The sequence below is a fragment of the Pteronotus mesoamericanus genome, unplaced genomic scaffold (assembly GCF_021234165.1).
Source record: "Pteronotus mesoamericanus isolate MK-2021 breed Mesoamerican mustached bat unplaced genomic scaffold, CSHL_Meso_final contig_78, whole genome shotgun sequence".
Classification (NCBI taxonomy): domain Eukaryota; kingdom Metazoa; phylum Chordata; class Mammalia; order Chiroptera; family Mormoopidae; genus Pteronotus; species Pteronotus mesoamericanus.
This window is the reverse complement of record NW_026555258.1, coordinates 30,817,254-30,832,970: the sequence shown is the minus strand read 5'-3', so window position 1 is coordinate 30,832,970 and position 15,717 is coordinate 30,817,254. Positions and strand designations below refer to the sequence as shown.

General features: G+C 48.5%; 2 protein-coding genes across 2 annotated transcripts; both read right to left on the bottom strand.

Moving 5' to 3' along the window:
• Window positions 1-21: 21 nt before the first annotated feature.
• HINT2 (histidine triad nucleotide binding protein 2) lies at window positions 22-2,161 on the bottom strand. Its single transcript, XM_054584993.1, has 5 exons — window positions 2,029-2,161; window positions 701-841; window positions 499-603; window positions 321-393; window positions 22-206 (listed from the first exon to the last, which is right to left on the bottom strand). The coding sequence occupies exons 1-5, from the start codon at window positions 2,107-2,109 to the stop codon at window positions 115-117; spliced, it is 492 nt and encodes a 163-aa protein (XP_054440968.1). The 5' UTR covers window positions 2,110-2,161; the 3' UTR covers window positions 22-114.
• A 4,320-nt stretch (window positions 2,162-6,481) lies between these two features.
• FAM221B (family with sequence similarity 221 member B) lies at window positions 6,482-13,791 on the bottom strand. The gene is made up of 8 exons (XM_054584092.1): window positions 13,723-13,791; window positions 12,988-13,239; window positions 12,288-12,723; window positions 11,997-12,140; window positions 7,509-7,619; window positions 7,128-7,325; window positions 6,817-6,936; window positions 6,482-6,663 (listed from the first exon to the last, which is right to left on the bottom strand). Exons 1-8 carry the CDS (start codon window positions 13,789-13,791, stop codon window positions 6,482-6,484), a joined length of 1,512 nt encoding a protein of 503 aa, XP_054440067.1.
• Between the last annotated feature and the right edge of the window lie 1,926 nt (window positions 13,792-15,717).

Sequence of the window (15,717 nt, the reverse complement as noted above, 5' to 3'; positions counted from 1 at the left end):
ATTTAAGACAGGGATCCAAACTTGAGGGAAAGCAAGTTTATTAGCATCAGAGGGTCCCTTTGCCCCTACCCCATCCAAACATCCAGGTCTGGGGTCCTTGGTCAGTTAGTAGGTTCAACCAGGAGGCCACGTCAGCTGTCGGCCCCCAAGTACATGAATGTGCAGGTGATACACAGATTGTGCTCCCATCTTCCCATCATTGATCACTGAAATGGAGCTTCGGGTTAATAAGCTCATGGGAAAGGCCAAAGAATGAAGATCATATTGAGAAGTAGATATGAGAATTCATCAGTGAGGGGCTCAAGGGCCAAGCCACTCACCAAGTCGATATCCATCTCCTAGCCCTTCAGCTTTTGCTGTCTTCTTGGCCACAAGGAGAAGGTGTCCTAGAAGCTACAGGGAAAGGGGAGGGAGACAGGTGGCTTTATTTACAAGGAGCAAAACCTCTAGCTGAATCCAGGACTCCCCCCAGCCAAACTTTGGCCCTATTCGTCCCACCTGCTGGTCTTCTTCTTCAGCCTGGCTAATCCGAGGAATAGGCTTCTTGGGAATGACCAGGAAGTGCACAGGAGCCTGAGGGGCCACATCACGGAATACTAGACACTGGGAACAGCGACAGGCCAGAGGCCACTATGTTATTTTCACAGGCTGGATGGTATCTGTGAAATTCCTATGGGGATGGGTCCTAAGGGCACCCCACCTGCTGGTCCTCATATAGAATGTCAGCTGGGAGGCTTCGATCCAGGATCTTGGAGAAGATGGTTGGGGCTGTTCCCCCAGGAGCTGCCTGCTGGGCCTTGGCCACTTCATTCCCATCATTCACACCTGCAGCTCCTCGGACCTGAAGGTGGGTCAGGCACACCCGGAGGAGAAAGTTGGTAATACCTCTTTCATGTACTGGCAGAGTACATGGGCTTTGACAGTCATTAACTTCACCCTTCTAGTAATCTATGAGTAGTTCCCATCCAAAGGAAAAGTTCCTCAATTTCAGAGCATCAGCAGCGGAGAGCAGGGCCAGAGAGTGCTGAGCCTGGTTAGATAACAGGCAGTACCACAATGCAGGATTTAGGATTTCAGTTGATTTCTTCTTCTAAATTATCTAGGAAATCTAGCACTGTTCAGGGAAAGGATCCAGAGTGCGAACCTGGAAACTTAGTTCCCAGTTCCTATTTACCGGTGATTTACCTTAGATAAATCCTTTCTCTTGGCTGCAAATGTAAAATAAAGGAAGTGGTTTGCGTCATCTCAATACCACTTGGAGCCCTTTCCATATACTCTCACCTTGTCAATGTTTCTACTTATTTCTGTTACTTGTTTTCTCATCTTTAAGCCATGTTACCTATTTTATTCAGGTTTTAATACAATTGCTTTTTGACACCAAAAGGTGTCTGGGTGTCACATTTGACCTCTAATCTTTACTCCAGTCCCTTGAATCAGTGGAAGAGTCCACTTAAGTGAACTCAGCCCCGGGAGCCTGAGGGTAGGAAACTCCCAGTTTCCCAGGGCCTAAGAAAGGCTGAAGTTAGTGCTGTCTCACTGTGGGAGAAAAGGACAGGCTGAATCTGACCCCTCCAGTTGCTCTGGCAAAGTGGGGAAGATGGGAGGTTAACACTAGTACTCAAGCAGAAGGCCAGGGGCCTGAAGGGGGCCATAAGACTGGCTCCGATATGAGAAAGATCATGTTCTGCAGGGGATCCTGAGGGAGCTGCCTGGAGGAGGCGTTCGGTCTGGCAGGTGGAGGAAAAGGTGGCAGCCGCTGCATGGACCCTGTCCGGACCTCAGCGCCCAGGCCTGTGTAGGACGTCGGTCCGCGCCAGTTCGCTTTTCCTGCGTCCAGGCTTTCGGAGAGGTTGCCGCGACCACCTGTCCAACCTCACCGCGCAGCTCCGGAATTGCACCTTGCGCTCCGTCCCCGCGAGGCCGCTGGGCTGCGCGCATCTGAGGGAGCCGGGGAGGAACGCGGACCCAGGCCCTGGAGGGCGTCGGAGCCCGCAGGGTCCCCTCCTCGCCCCCGCGGCCGCTTCTCACCTGCACCCCCCGCGGTCCCGCGACCGCCACAACCCTGCGCACCACGCGCAGCCCGGCGGCCAGCGCCACGGCCGCCGCCATCTTCCCCTCGGCAGCGGGAACCGGTCACCTGGGACAGTACTCGGCGGCTGGCCCGAGGTCGGGGTGCCGGCGAGCGCGTGAGCGGCGGCCATTGGCTCCGCCTGTCGCGGGGGGAGGGAGTCCTGTCATCCCATTGGGTTGCGTTCCTGGCCCTGCCTGCCGCCCCTTAGCCCAGAGGCGGGGCGGAATCTTTACGTCCGATTGGCGACTTCTGCCAACTCGGCGATTTTTTTCACTCCATTGGCCTGTGTTCTCTTCAGCGTGAAAGTCCCCTTTCCATTGGATCTCTTAACTAGTTTTGCGCTAAGATAGTTTCTCACAACATTGAAAGGAAAAAGAATCCAAGAGGTGGGATTTCCACCTAATTGGCTCTCATACACACAGTGGGCAGAGTTAGGTTGCTGCGCTCCTACTCAGGTCTGGCCCCTACTGCTGGGCTCAGGTCTGGGAAGGAGAGGGTGGGCTCCTGTCACCTGCGTCTAGACCCTGTAAGATTGCAGGCCAGCGATTTTCCACCTTTTTATCTCGTGGCACGCATAAACTAATATACTCAAATTCTGCGGCACACCCAAACATATATTTTATTTTTGCCAATCTGACAAGAAAGTAGGTATAATTTTGATTTACTCACACCAGATGGCTACTGTTGCGTTGGCTCTTCTCATTTATTTGTCAATCTAAGAGAAAAGAAGTCAGCGTCCCTGACTAAACCGTCAGGCATTGAATGTTTTAATAATTCTTGTGGCACACCGGTTGATCTAGTGATGTGGCACATCACTGATCTAAGGTCAACTCCTCCTTAGTTTATATTCTTGCTTACATATTCACTCCAAGATTAAAGACCCTGTAGTTTTAAGGATGGTTTCTGCATTTTTCTTTCTAAGAGGCCAGGCTGGAGGTGTGTGAGCCCTATCTTGGCCACAGGACTAATAAGCATATGTTGTTTCCTAAGTAGAAAAGGTGGGTGTTATGGTTAATTCTGTGCCTGGTATTTTCAGTGAGTGGAGTTAGGACGACAAGGGAAATGTGTCATGGCTAGGTCTGAAGTATAAATCGTTCTGCTGAAATACATATTTTTGACATACAACACAAAGGGGTCACAAACCCTGGCTGGGTTGTCATCTCAATATGCCAAGGTTGAGGGTTCCAGTCAGAGCACATGCAAGAAGCAAGCAATGAAAGCATAAAGAAGCAGAATAACAAACAGATGTTTCTCTCTCTCTCAAATCAATCAATAAAAAGAATTAAAAAAATAAAAAGAAACACAGGGATTACAAAATGCTAATATACTCATACCAGGTAAGTTTTAGTCTGATGCTCACCACAGTATTTTTAGTTTAGTTTTTTTTTTGCACATGGCCTGACACATAATTATTTGTAGTGAATAACACTTGATGTTTCCTTTAATTTCATTTTATAGAATAATACATATGTATTGCAGATTTTATTCTTCCACTTACAATCAGTTTTTCATATTATTACATAGTCTGTGTAAATATATTTTATAAGGGCTTCATAATAGTTCTTTGAATGTGTTTATCATAGTAACCATTCCTTTATTGTTGACTATTAACTGAGTTAGTTTTCATGAATTGTCATCATAGTGCTAATTGCTTATAAGCAGTAATGAGGAGCTCTTTACTTCGGGAGATAGTAACAATCTCTTTCATATAACCATATTATTACAGTTAGAAGGTCCTTTCTTCTCCACGGGGCAGACATTTGACCATGTGATTTCCCACAAAAGGTCTAGGAGTCCAGGTTTCAAATCTCCCCTCAGAAAGATAGTCAGCCTCTCCAAATATGAGGAAACGTAGATGGGCCTTTTCTCAGTGCCCTAGAGGCTGCAGGTCTCAGTTGGCACCTACTAACCCCAAAAAGGAATATACCTGTATTTTGCTGTGTATAATGCACACCCACGTTTTTGCCCCAAACTTTTAGGAAAAAAAACTCTCATATTAATTTTTTAATCCAATTATTTATTTATATATTTAGAAACAAAACCAGTTATCTTATTCCAGGGTATTATTTTGCATACAAATATCATTATTGCTTTCTCGAGTTACACTTTTAATGCATAAGCATAAATAAAAGAATTAAACACACTTATATAGATATGGAATTAGCACTATCCATGTATAATGTGCATCCTCATTTTTCCCTCAAAAATTGGGGTAAAAAAAGTGTGCATTATACACAGCAAAATATGGTACCTGCTGAAGGGCTCCTTGTGATTAACTGGGCTCAAATTCATGAGAATCCAGCAGCCATTGCTGATAGGCTCCTCTGAAATGCACTCCACATTTCAGGGGAAAGCCACAGGCAGAACTGCCAGCTGAGTCTCTTACAAAGGAGTTCTTGGAATCATCTTTCAACCAATGGGCTGAGACCTACCCTGTCCAATTGGAACTGCACAGCTATATCCTTTATTTGCATCGTCACCGGCCAGTCAGAGCAACTCTATAATGACCAATCAGAATGAGCAATTCTGACCAATCAGGAGAATGATATTTGGACCAATCAGACTGTACCAATTTGGATTCCTCATTCGCATAAAAACGGACCAATCAGGGATGGGGCAGGTACTTTATAAATGTGGGCCTCCTCTATGTCTTGGCAGAGCACACTTTCCTTTTCCACTAGAGGCTGGGTCTTCCTGGTTTGCAAACTGTTTACCTTAATAAAAATTCTCCTTTTATTGCACCCCAGATGGGGAACTCCTGTTGACATTGGATTGGTGACATCAATCTTTTTTTGACAAGCTCCTGGGATACCAGCAGCCCCTAAAGCTACTCTAGAGAAGAGTAAGAGTTAGGAGAGCTGGGAACTGAGAAGAAAAAGGAAACCAGACAGGAGGGGTAGGCAAGTACAAAGCTCTTGGAAACTGGTTATTTCTTTGGGTTCTCATAAAAAGCAGGTAGCACAGAGATTATTCGTTTTAAGGATCCAGAAGCTGAGGCCCAGAAAGGGAAAGTGACTTTCCTAGGATCACAGAGCCCATTAATGTCAGAACCCACTACTTCCCATAAGAATCATCTATGGGCTTTCTAGTCACATTCCTTGACATTCACTGACTTTGGCTGTTGGCTCACAGCCGTCTTTAATCCAGGCCTTTGTGATCACTCACAGCTGCTCTTATCTGAAAGCTGCAACACTCTGTAGGTTTTGACTACTGCTTCCTGTACTTCAATCCCCACCTCTCCATCTGCTATTGGACCTCATTAGAGGCTTATATTCCTTTGTTCCTTTTTTCCAATATGCCAATTGCTTCCTGGCTTCACTTTCTTTCCCTGTTTGTATGGTCAGCTCCCTCCACATCTTCAATCCTTCTTTAGCCTCATTTTCCTGATTAGTATTATCCTCCCCTACACCCTCCCATCACAACCAATTAATCTAAATATTTTGCTTCTCTGCTTTTCTAACTAGATTCCTGCTTCCAACTGTATCTTAATCCTCAGCCACCCACTGACCATGTTTTTTCCAATTCCCCACATTAGCCTTCTGAAACCTTCACCTCTCTTTTCCTGTCTCCTACTCTCCACTCTTATCCTTCCTCCCTCCCCACCAGCGGCTGACCTTGTCTCCTGCTTCGTAGGGGAACTTTTACAAGATCCTGCTTCCTATCCTTTCTTTCTTCATCTTCGTCTTAGGATGTGCTGTTCCTGCTGTCCAAAGTGAATCCCTTCACCTCCGCCTTGACCTCAACCCCCTCCGCCCCCTCCCCTCCATCTCTGGGATCTTGTGTCACCAGGCATCTCTCTCTCTCTGTTGGGCATCCGTCCAGGTCTTTTTATCTACTGGCCTCTTTCCTTTTTCCTTCCTAAAATCTGCTCCCTCAACTCCACATTTTCCTCTGGATATTGTCTGACTTCTCTCCTCTTTTCATTCAAGTTTCTTAAAGAAACTCCTTCTGCCTCCACTGCACCACTGAAACTACACTCTCTGAAGTCCCCAAAGACCTTCTAATTACAAAATCCGATGGACACTTCTCAGTGTTTGCCTTACTGGAGAACGCAGCTGCATCTAACATCACTGCTCACTCTGTCCTTCTTGAAACCCCCTCCCTCCTTGGCTTCCTTGAAGCCACTCTCTCCTCTGATGCCAGGGCTAGCAGGTTAAATGACGGTGTGGTGAAGACAGATGGCCAGATCCAGCCTCTCTCCTGTGTGTTGCTCTCTTTTACCCCCAATAATTGCTGACCCTAAGGTCTTTGAATGTCTATTCCTAGGCTGGGCTCTAGCTGCCCCATACAGAGCCAGGTCAGGTTCCAGTGGCTTCCCCTTTATTGCTGATCTGGGCCAGGCTCACAGAGGCCTGTGCCAGGTGTTGACAGTGTCTGTCCCTGGAGGAGGGAAGAGCAGAGGTGGAAGGGTCAGTTATGGGGGTTAGATGTAGGGCCAGGTTGGAGGCTGTGTGGGCCAGGGAAACCAGGGGGCCTGGGGTGGGAGCTGGGATGGCCAGAGGGCCCCTGCTTCTGTAGGGCCTCGAAGTCAGAGTTGCTGATGATGGTTTCTTGGAGGGTAGGAATCTCTGCAAAAGGCACATAGTCTGCTCCTAGGGGTGGAAACCAATGCAGATATGGGATGCAGAGAGTGAGGGGGCGAGGTGGTCCTGGCTGGGATGGTCGAGGATGGGAGTGCCTTTCTGCCTGGCTTTCTGACTACAGACTCTGGAATGGCTCCCTGTCCCAGGTTGCCCCCTCCTCACCATGAGGCCTCCCTCTTCGTCGCCGGGTCTGCTCAGTCTCAAAGAAAGTCTGGTGTTCTTCCCAGCGCCGATCGCAGGCTGCACAGAGGAAATTAGACTCAAAGCAGTTGCAGCAACAGCCTAGGGCAAGGAGACAACCAAGAAAGCATAGGGAATTGGAACTTCCCCATGGAGTGACTACATTCTCATCTCTTCCTCACCAACCACAAACCCTAGTCTCTTCTACCAGCTCATGTATCCTTATCCTCAAGTTATGTGCATCCTATCCCCACCCATGCCCACCTCTGTGCTCCCCTTGTTTTCGAAGGTACCTTTCACCCTGCAGGGATGGGACCCAGTAGCTGCATGGTCTTCATGGCTGTGTTTGCAGCGACATTGGGCTCTCCAGGCCTTGGGGTCAAAGGTGGCTCGTCTCCTGAGCCAGAACTGACCCACCTCCTCTGGGCATGATGGGATAAAGCAGAACATGAGGCAGCGGCACTGGCTCGCATTGCAGGGCACAGATATGTCTGTCGGAGTGGGGATGGGTGGGAGGATTAGACCAGTACCTGGGAGGGCCTGGCCTTCCCATGCCAAACCCCTATCCCGTACTGACACACACACACTTTTTCTCATACATCCCAACGCAGGACAGGATACAGTTGTCCTTCCTCACTGCCAGGGGCTGAAGGGGATAGCTCAGTTCTCCCTACCTGATAAGATCTGGTGCTCTCTCAACAAGTGTCCACAAAAGCACTTGGACTCATCCCCAATCCGGAAACAGTCCCATAGATAATGGGGGCAACGCCAGCCAATGTAGAGACCTGGGTGTGGTGGGATTGAATAACAGGAAAAATGAGAAGGAAAAATAGCCTAAGCTCCTCAAGGTGTCCTCACTTATCCCCTGGCTGGCGGGGGGTGCCTCTCACCTTTCCCCCCAAGGTGTATTTATCTCCACCCATGAGTCCTCATCCCTACCCCTTTCGATTTTTTTCCTCAAGGTTTTCTCATCACTCCACTAGTGTCTCAGTTTCCTTCCCGCTCTAGGACCCACTCCATCTCTGCCAGCCTGGCAGAGATGACTGGAGACAGCCTTCAGTTTCTGAGCAGGAAGATTATAAATGAAATTTTGTTCAAAGATGAACATGAATCTCAATGAGTTCTCTGTGACTGTGGGGATTCTCATCTTTTCCCTTCCCTACCTTAGAGAGTCCCACTTTGCTTGGTTTCTTTGAAGTGTCTAAGGAGTGGGGGAAGGAGAAGTTAATTGGCCAGGACTGAGGTAGATGGTGGAGATTGGCTAAGAAGGAGCATGGTTCTTGAAAGGACCTGAAGAGGAAGAGATGGTTGGACAGGCTTGGAGCCAAAAGGAGGGTTTCCCTCAGTTCTTCAGGTCAGCACCTTCATATTTCCCTTAGGTGTTCCTGGTATTATTGAACTAATGCTCTCTATGACCTTGGGAAGGGTTTCCTAGGGCTCTCCAAGGGTCAGGAGAAAGAAATAGGCCAGAAATCAGGAAGGGTGAAGACCAAAAAAATATAAGCTTGTGAAGCATGGAAAGGAAGACGAGGCTAAGAAGTATCCCAGAACTCAGGCACCAGCAAGAGGCCCCTTTAGAACCTGCTTTTAGTAGTGGGATCTGAAAATGTCTGGCTTTACAGTCAGTGTCACCAGGAGACCAGGGTGGTGGTGCTGTGTAAATGTGGGAGGAGAACCAGAGAGCACCTGCCACTCAGATTTTCCCATCCTTCATGAGACCTGAGAGTGCCTCAACTTCTAGTCAAGAATCCCCATGTGGTAGGGCTCTTTTTCCAATGAAGAGTCACCTCCACCAAAACGTGTCACTGACTTCCTCTGTCTGGGGACCCTTCCCCTTGCCTTCTGTGGCTCCTTGTGCTACTCTTACCACAGTTAATGAACTGTTCACTTGTATTGCTATTAGACTGAGTTCCTCCAACGAAGGGTCTGTCTTTCTCTCTCTATCTCTAGTCCTAGCACAGGGCCTGGCACAAAATAGGTGCTCGGAGAACACAGGCTGCTTGACTGAGTAAGTGAATGAGCAAATTCCTTCAGGAAGGAAGGGAATCCCTTCAGTAGTCCAGACATAACCCTGAAGTTCCATTGAGGAGGATATGAAAGAGTTACATCCTCTGGTTTTTTACTGTGCCCAGAATCCACAATTCCGTGTCTAATTGTCAGATTAGGTTTTCTTGCATTACCCATGGTCTCTCAGGTCTAAAGTCTGTCCAGATGTGGCTTTTGGCTTTGCCGATTCTGTCTTGACGCTGACAGCCTGTAGTGCCAACACCCCATTATACCAGGGAGCCTTGGTTGAAAGGGCAGAGTATAGGTAGAGTCACAATGGGGGTGGGTGGGGACTAGCATTCTACTGGAGGAATTCTGAACTCCATCCAGAGTAGCAGGATAAACTGGATGAAAGGCGAGATGTGGAAGTGAACAGGGGTCGGTGTCCAGAGATCAAGGTCTAGCCTGAGATCCTGGGAGACTCAAGTCCAAGCACTGATGTAGGAGTCAGTGTCTGGCTTTCAGAAGAAGACTGACGTTTGAACAGGGAGACAGGCAAATCGCACCTCAGACTCTGTTACAGGTGTCAGTGCCCTTTAAGTGGGACAGTTGACATCTCGCTGTGTATTCCAGAATGGTGTCTTCTACTCTCTGCCCTGATTCCAAATCCTTTCCTGTTATGAATGGACAAGGACTGGCAGGGAGAAGACATTTTCCGGGATGCCATTTTGATTCTGTACAACACAGTCAACTCCATGATTGCATAATCACAATTGCATGTTAACATCTTTTTATGCTTAGAACATCTCCATACAAGATACATCTGTTTTTATATGATGGGTATCTCCAGCCCAGACCTCTTTCCTGAGCTTCAGACCAATAGAGCCAGCTGTCTACTAGGCTCTCTCACCAGTGCATGTTCCACAAGCACTTTAAATGTGTTATATCCAATTGTTGCTTCAAAACCTGGCCCTCATCCTTTGTCCTCTGTTCATCCAACACATGCTTAGCAAGCATCTGCTCTGTTTTAGACACTCAATAAATGGCACCATTATCCAATCAGTTACTTAAGCCAATACCTAGATGTCATTCCCGGCTTGTCCCTCCTTATCCTATACATCCAATGATCCAAAGGTCAGTTTTATCTTCTTAGCATTTCTTAGTTTGTCTACTTCTTTCCACCTCCACTCATTCATTTCTTACCTGGACTATTACCAGTGCCCTACAATGTAGTCTTCCTGTCTCCAGTTTTTGTCTTTCTCAAGACCGTCCTACTGCCAGAGTGATCTTACAAAAACACAAATCTGTTCATGTTATTTTTGCATTTAAAATCTTTTAGTGACTCTCAGTTGCCCTCAGGATATAATCCCAGCTCTTGAGTATGGCACAGAAATGACCATGCACTTCTGCCTTTCCAGAGATGAGCTGCACTACTCTGCCCTATACCCTACACAGTAGGCATTCTGTGTTGCTTACAGTTTCCTACTCGTGCCTCGCTCCGCCATAACTCAACATAGCCCATCTTTTACCTGGCCGCCTCTTCTTACTCATCTTAGAGATTTCAGCTGAGAAGTCATCCCTCCCAGGGCATATTCCCCCAGCTCCCACAATTGAGTGCCGGCCCCTTTTCTCTGTATATGCAGCACTCGGGGCTCAGCTCAATTATAACAATTATTAGAATGAGTTATTATTTTTCTTTTACTTTTACTATTGGTGTCTCTTATTAAAGTGTAAATTATTTGAGGTTTTTTTTTTTCTTGGAAACCCCATCAGTACCACCACCTCCATCCCTAGCACTGAGCCTGGCATATCGTTGGTGCTCAGCAAATGTTGAATGAATAAGAGAAAAGCTTACATTTGATATTTCTCTACAGAGCACCTTTATTGACTCTCCAGGGACGGAAGAGCCCCAGTTTTAGAAGATAACCCCAAATATCTTTGTTCAGGCTTAAATGACACTTAAATTTTAGTATAAAAATGCCTGTTTAAACAGGACAATGAAGAAGTCCAATCTCAAGAAATATAGTGGCATTGAAGAGTGGGGAGGGGACAAGAGGTTCTAAGAAGGAGAATGAGGGTACTGAGCAGACCCTACATTGGCAGGAAGAATAAAAGTCACTTAAGATGTTAAAATAACCAAATGAAGCAATTTCAATGACTGAAATAAGACTGAGAAACAAACGAAATCATTGTGACTTTCTTGTCCAGAAGAGTAGAGGCAAGGTCCCTGCATGGGAGTGAGGAAAGTGAGTGCCATGCAGGGGGATAAGGACACAGAATTACTTGGTTGACTTTACATCTTAGGCCCATCTAGTTTTGACATAACTCTTCTCCCATTATAAGGAGGAAGTATGAAAAACCAAAATAAATACAGTGCCATATATTGAATTCAGCCTAGAAACCCCAGAATCCTCATGGCAGGCCAAGGCGGCCCTCTTACTGAAGTAACACCTATAGATATAAAGTTCAGTTAAATAGGTACACATGTTCACACATACGATGGCACGTGTTTATACAGTACACCTGCTAACCCTTTATATACAGGTATGGGTAAGCCACCAATAGGACTGCCAGGACTATTACCAGTGCCCTACAATGTAGTCTTCCTGTCTCCAGTTTTTGTCTTTCTCAAGACCGTCCTACTGCCAGAGTGATCTTACAAAAACACAAATCTGGTACTAATTTTGGGCTGAGAGTTGGAACCAAGAGGGCTAGAAGACACGACTCTGCTCTTCGGTGGAGACTCACAGCTTTTGGGCACCCAAGTGATCATGTGTCTCATATTCAGGGGTGACTGCCTCTTAATGGAGTTCCACCAAGGGGCCCAAGGCCTTTGGCCATGTAAGAGCAACAAGTCACGTGGAGACTGTCCAGGTCCTCTGCCTTAGGGACTGTTTGGTGCAGGCAATCTGAGCCCTAGATGTGGGGCTGGCCTGTGTTTTTTTAACAACTTCAGTTCAGTCACCAGTCCCTAGCTGGGCTTTATACGAATATCCCCACTTTTCATCTGCAACTATGCCATCCACCTTGGGCGGCCTGCCTGCTTCCCTCCCAGATTTTAGCAGGTGGCATTGCCTTTTCCACAAGGGGCTCTCCGTTGAATGGACAAGTACCCAGAAACTGATGGATTAGAGGATGGCCCTGTCAGAAGCCCCTGAAAGGCTTCCTGGGCTCACCTGTCTGGATGGCACTCAGGGCTGCATTCTTCTCCCACTGGAACAGATTATTCACCTGTGCACCAAACTTCTCTCTGAGCACCGCATTAGGCACTTTCACCAGCTCTGCCTGCTGAGCAGGGACCACTGGGCTGACTGTGCAACCTGGGGAGAGAGGGGCTGAGTAATCAAGGAGAAGTGAAGAGGCCCTAAAGCGAAGAGAAGAGACAGGTCAAAGAGTAACCCAGTCCCCTCCTCCTGGGGCAGGTGAGAGACAGTGATGAGAACGGGGGAAGGGGCAGGAGCATTTACGGCCAACTCCTTTCTTCTCCTTCTTCTTGCCCAGATGGTGTCCAGGCTGAGCTGTGTGAATGGCGCTGTCAGTGGCATCCACCTCATCCTTGTCCTCTCCTTCTTCTTCCCTTTCATTTGCAGATGTGCCCAGCGGGACCTGGGCTGATGGGTCCAAAAGGGAGTGCTTTTGAAGGCACTCAGATTCGGGGATCTGAATGGATTTTCTTGTCCAGGAGGCCTCTCTGGAGGAAGACTCAGAGAGGAGGCCTTCCTTCAGAGCACCAGAGGAAGACCTAGAGGCATGGCCTGGTGAGGAAATATGAGAAGTAAGGTGTTTCTCTGGGACCTTAGAGATGTGGATCTCCAACGGGCTGTCAGGGATAGAGTGTTCTAAAGAGGCCTTGGAGATGGAGGGCTCCAAGGGGGTTTCATAGGCATGGGGCTCTAAAGGGTTCTGGGAAGTGGATGGCATCACATGAGCGTCAGGGCTGTGGGGCCCTACAGGAGTCTCAGAGGTGGAAGGCTCCAAGGGGGTTTCATAGGCATGGGTCTCTAAAGGGTTCTGGGAAGTGGATGGCATCACATGAGCGTCAGGGCTGTGGGGCCCTACAGGAGTCTCAGAGGTGGAAGGCTCTAAGGGGGTTTCATAGGCATGGGTCTCTAAAGGGTTCTGGGAAGTGGATGGCATCACATGAGAGTCAGGGCTGTGGGGCCCTACAGGAGTCTCAGAGGTGGAAGACTCCAAGGGGGTTTCATAGGCATGGGTCTCTGAAGGGTTCTGGGAAGTGGATGGCTCCAAAGGAGTTTCAAGGGTAAGTGATTCTAAAGGGGTCTCAGAGATGGAAGGCTTCAAGGGGGCTTCAGGGATAGGGGGCTCCTGTGAGTCCTCCCGGGAGGAGTCCTTTGAAGAAGGGTGTTCCTCTGCATCCATGGTGATATGAGACTCTTCTGTAACCTCGTCTGCTTCCACCTAGTGGTAGAATACGGTACAGGCTTTAGGTTGGGATAGGAGGGTCTATAAATCAGGTTTCACAGGCAGGTGGGGAATTAGGATAAGGTCCCCAGTGCACCTGAGACATAAGGGGGAAACAAGCTGAGTTCTGTGATAGGGTATGGTGCCAGGAGGTTCATGGATGTGCCTAGACTTCATGTGGCATCCTGCTATGGGTTGTGAGGAAGCTGGAACTTAAAGAATGAAAGGCTGAAGCAGTCAGAATCCCATCAGTAGATGGTAGCAGAGGACCATGCCCCAGGAGGGAGCCTAAACATAGCAACTTGGCCAGTCCAAGAGCAGGGTCCTAGGCATATCTTAGAACCATGGGGGTCAAGCTGAGGAATTCTAGTGACTGGGAATACCGAGCCAAAGTGGGGGATTTGTTCCCAAGAGTGCAGAAGGGTGCCATGATGGCATTGCCCTGATCACAGTCTAGTTTTGTCTAGGGACCACATACACCTTGATGATGTCATTCATGTTCAAGGCTTCAGCTCCTTCCAGCTGGGTGCTGATGACCCCTAAATCCATAATTCCATCTCAGACTTCTTTAAACCTCTGTACTTCACTACTCATACCCACCCGCCTGCTGAAGGTGGCTAAATGGATGTCCTACTGGGTATCAGCACGGACACTGGGAGTTATCCTAGTTTTCTTTTTTCCCTCAGCCCTTATCTTCAAATAGGGACCAAGGACTGTGTTTCCTATTTCTAAATATCGCCTAAATCCAATTGCTTCTCTCCTTTCCCTCCAATTTTGTTCAAGTTCCCACCATTTTCTACCTGGATTATGTATAATAACTTGTCCCTCTGCTGCCTTCTCCAGCATATTAATCCACTCACCTATTCTTTCATTGATTTATGTAATTTACACTTTTATAAAGGGCCTAATCTTACACCTTTACTGAGACACTGTGCTAAGCACTAGACTCAGCTGAAAGGATCTGGGAAAGAGACAGGTTAACCAACATGACAGCGCAGATACGCTGGATGGGGTAAGTCCAGGATGCTGTAGAGAGTGGGGTCTACCTAATTTATCTTGAAAGTATGTCCAGAAGAAGTGAGTCCTCCTTAATGACCCAATCATAATCTTTCTAAAATGCAAATCTAACAATGGCATTCCCTTGCTTAAAAATACTCTTCGACTCAGTCTAAGGATTAAGGTCATTTTTTTTTTTTTTTTGGCCCTGATATTCAAGACCTGTCATCATTTGCAACAGTGGCTAAGGATTCCAGCCTTAACTTTCCCTACACCCTTCTTGCCTCCGCCATGCTCCAGAGATACTAAATACATCGCTTCAACTCATCAGAACCTTTCCAAAGGGTTAGTTTGGGACAGGAAGTAGGGGGAGAGGTAGGATAATGGGGAGGAAGATCTTTGGCAAGAGAAAAAAGGGATGGAGTGGAGAGTGGAGGATTAGAGGAGAGGAGGAGAGGAGGGGGGGGAAGAACGGGAGGGTACCGATGAAAACTAGAGTATGGGGGGCGGGGCTTTGGACTGGGGGAAGAGGCTGAAGGTGTTAGTAGGGAAATGGGATGCAGGCTTGGAGGAGGGGCCATCGGAGACCACATACCTCTGGGCTTTGGCTTGGTTTTACAAGTTCTTAAGTCAGAATCTTGTCTGAAGCTGAGACTGGGAAGTGTTAGCCCCGAGAGAGGGAAGGCTCTTGGTTGCGAGTGAAACCCGGGTGCAGGGCGCTTTGTGGTGACAGGCCTTGCCGGCAAGCCTAAGACTTGGCGAGGAGACTGGGTCACCTGCGGAAATTCGCAAAGGAGCTCTAGCCAGATTTAGGGGAGGGTGGGAGGGGGAGGGACGAGGGGGTCCAGGCCGATGCAGGGACTTGACTGAAGTCTCTGGAACTCTGGCCGGAAGAGAAAGGATCCGTCACCAGGGCAACCGGAACGCCTAGCAGTCTCAGTGTCAACATCAGTCCGGTCACCTCCCGGGTGGGTGAGGTCTCCTGAGGGGGCTGCATAGGACCTGGAGCGGACGAACCTGAAAGGTTCACTTTTAAAGGGGTTTGCGGGATCTCTTTGAGAGTCTCTAGGTAGGCTTTGCCGAAATCTGTGGGGACGTCCGTGGGTGTCTGGGTTTGTGAGGGTGTCTGTAGGGTTCCCATAAAATGTCTGTGGGACTGCCACTGGGGCCTGTGAGGACTTGAGGGGGACTTCGGGACTCGGTCGTTGGGATGGGAAAGGCTGGGGTTCAGGTATCTGGGGCTGGGCGGAGCCTGTCCGAGCCCAGCAGGGACCAATCGGGCCGACCGAGGGGCGGGGCGCCATGTGACGTCAGGCCCAGGCCACCGCCGCCGCGGGGCCTGGTTATCGCCGGCTCAGCGCAGCCCGGAGTCGCCCAGGCCTGAACTCCTACCCAGGTCCCTCGCTAGGCCTCAGCCGGCCCGACCCCGGCCCGGGGCCCGCGAGGACGCCGGAGGCCACCCCCCGGGGGTGGGGAGCG

Excerpts from the sequence above, each read along its gene's own strand:
- FAM221B (XM_054584092.1), bottom strand. The coding sequence starts at position 13,791 with ATGGATTTAGGGGTCATCAGCACCCAGCTGGAAGGAGCTGAAGCCTTG. Across the intron at positions 7,620-11,996 it reads CCTGAGTGCCATCCAGACAG|GTCTCTACATTGGCTGGCGT; the intron begins GTGAGCCCAGGA and ends CACCACACCCAG. Across the intron at positions 7,326-7,508 it reads AGAGCACCAGATCTTATCAG|ACATATCTGTGCCCTGCAAT; the intron begins GTAGGGAGAACT and ends CCACTCCGACAG.
- HINT2 (XM_054584993.1), bottom strand. The coding sequence starts at position 2,109 with ATGGCGGCGGCCGTGGCGCTGGCCGCCGGGCTGCGCGTGGTGCGCAGG. Across the intron at positions 842-2,028 it reads CGGGACCGCGGGGGGTGCAG|GTCCGAGGAGCTGCAGGTGT; the intron begins GTGAGAAGCGGC and ends ACCCACCTTCAG. Across the intron at positions 394-498 it reads CTGAAGAAGAAGACCAGCAG|CTTCTAGGACACCTTCTCCT; the intron begins GTGGGACGAATA and ends CTTTCCCTGTAG.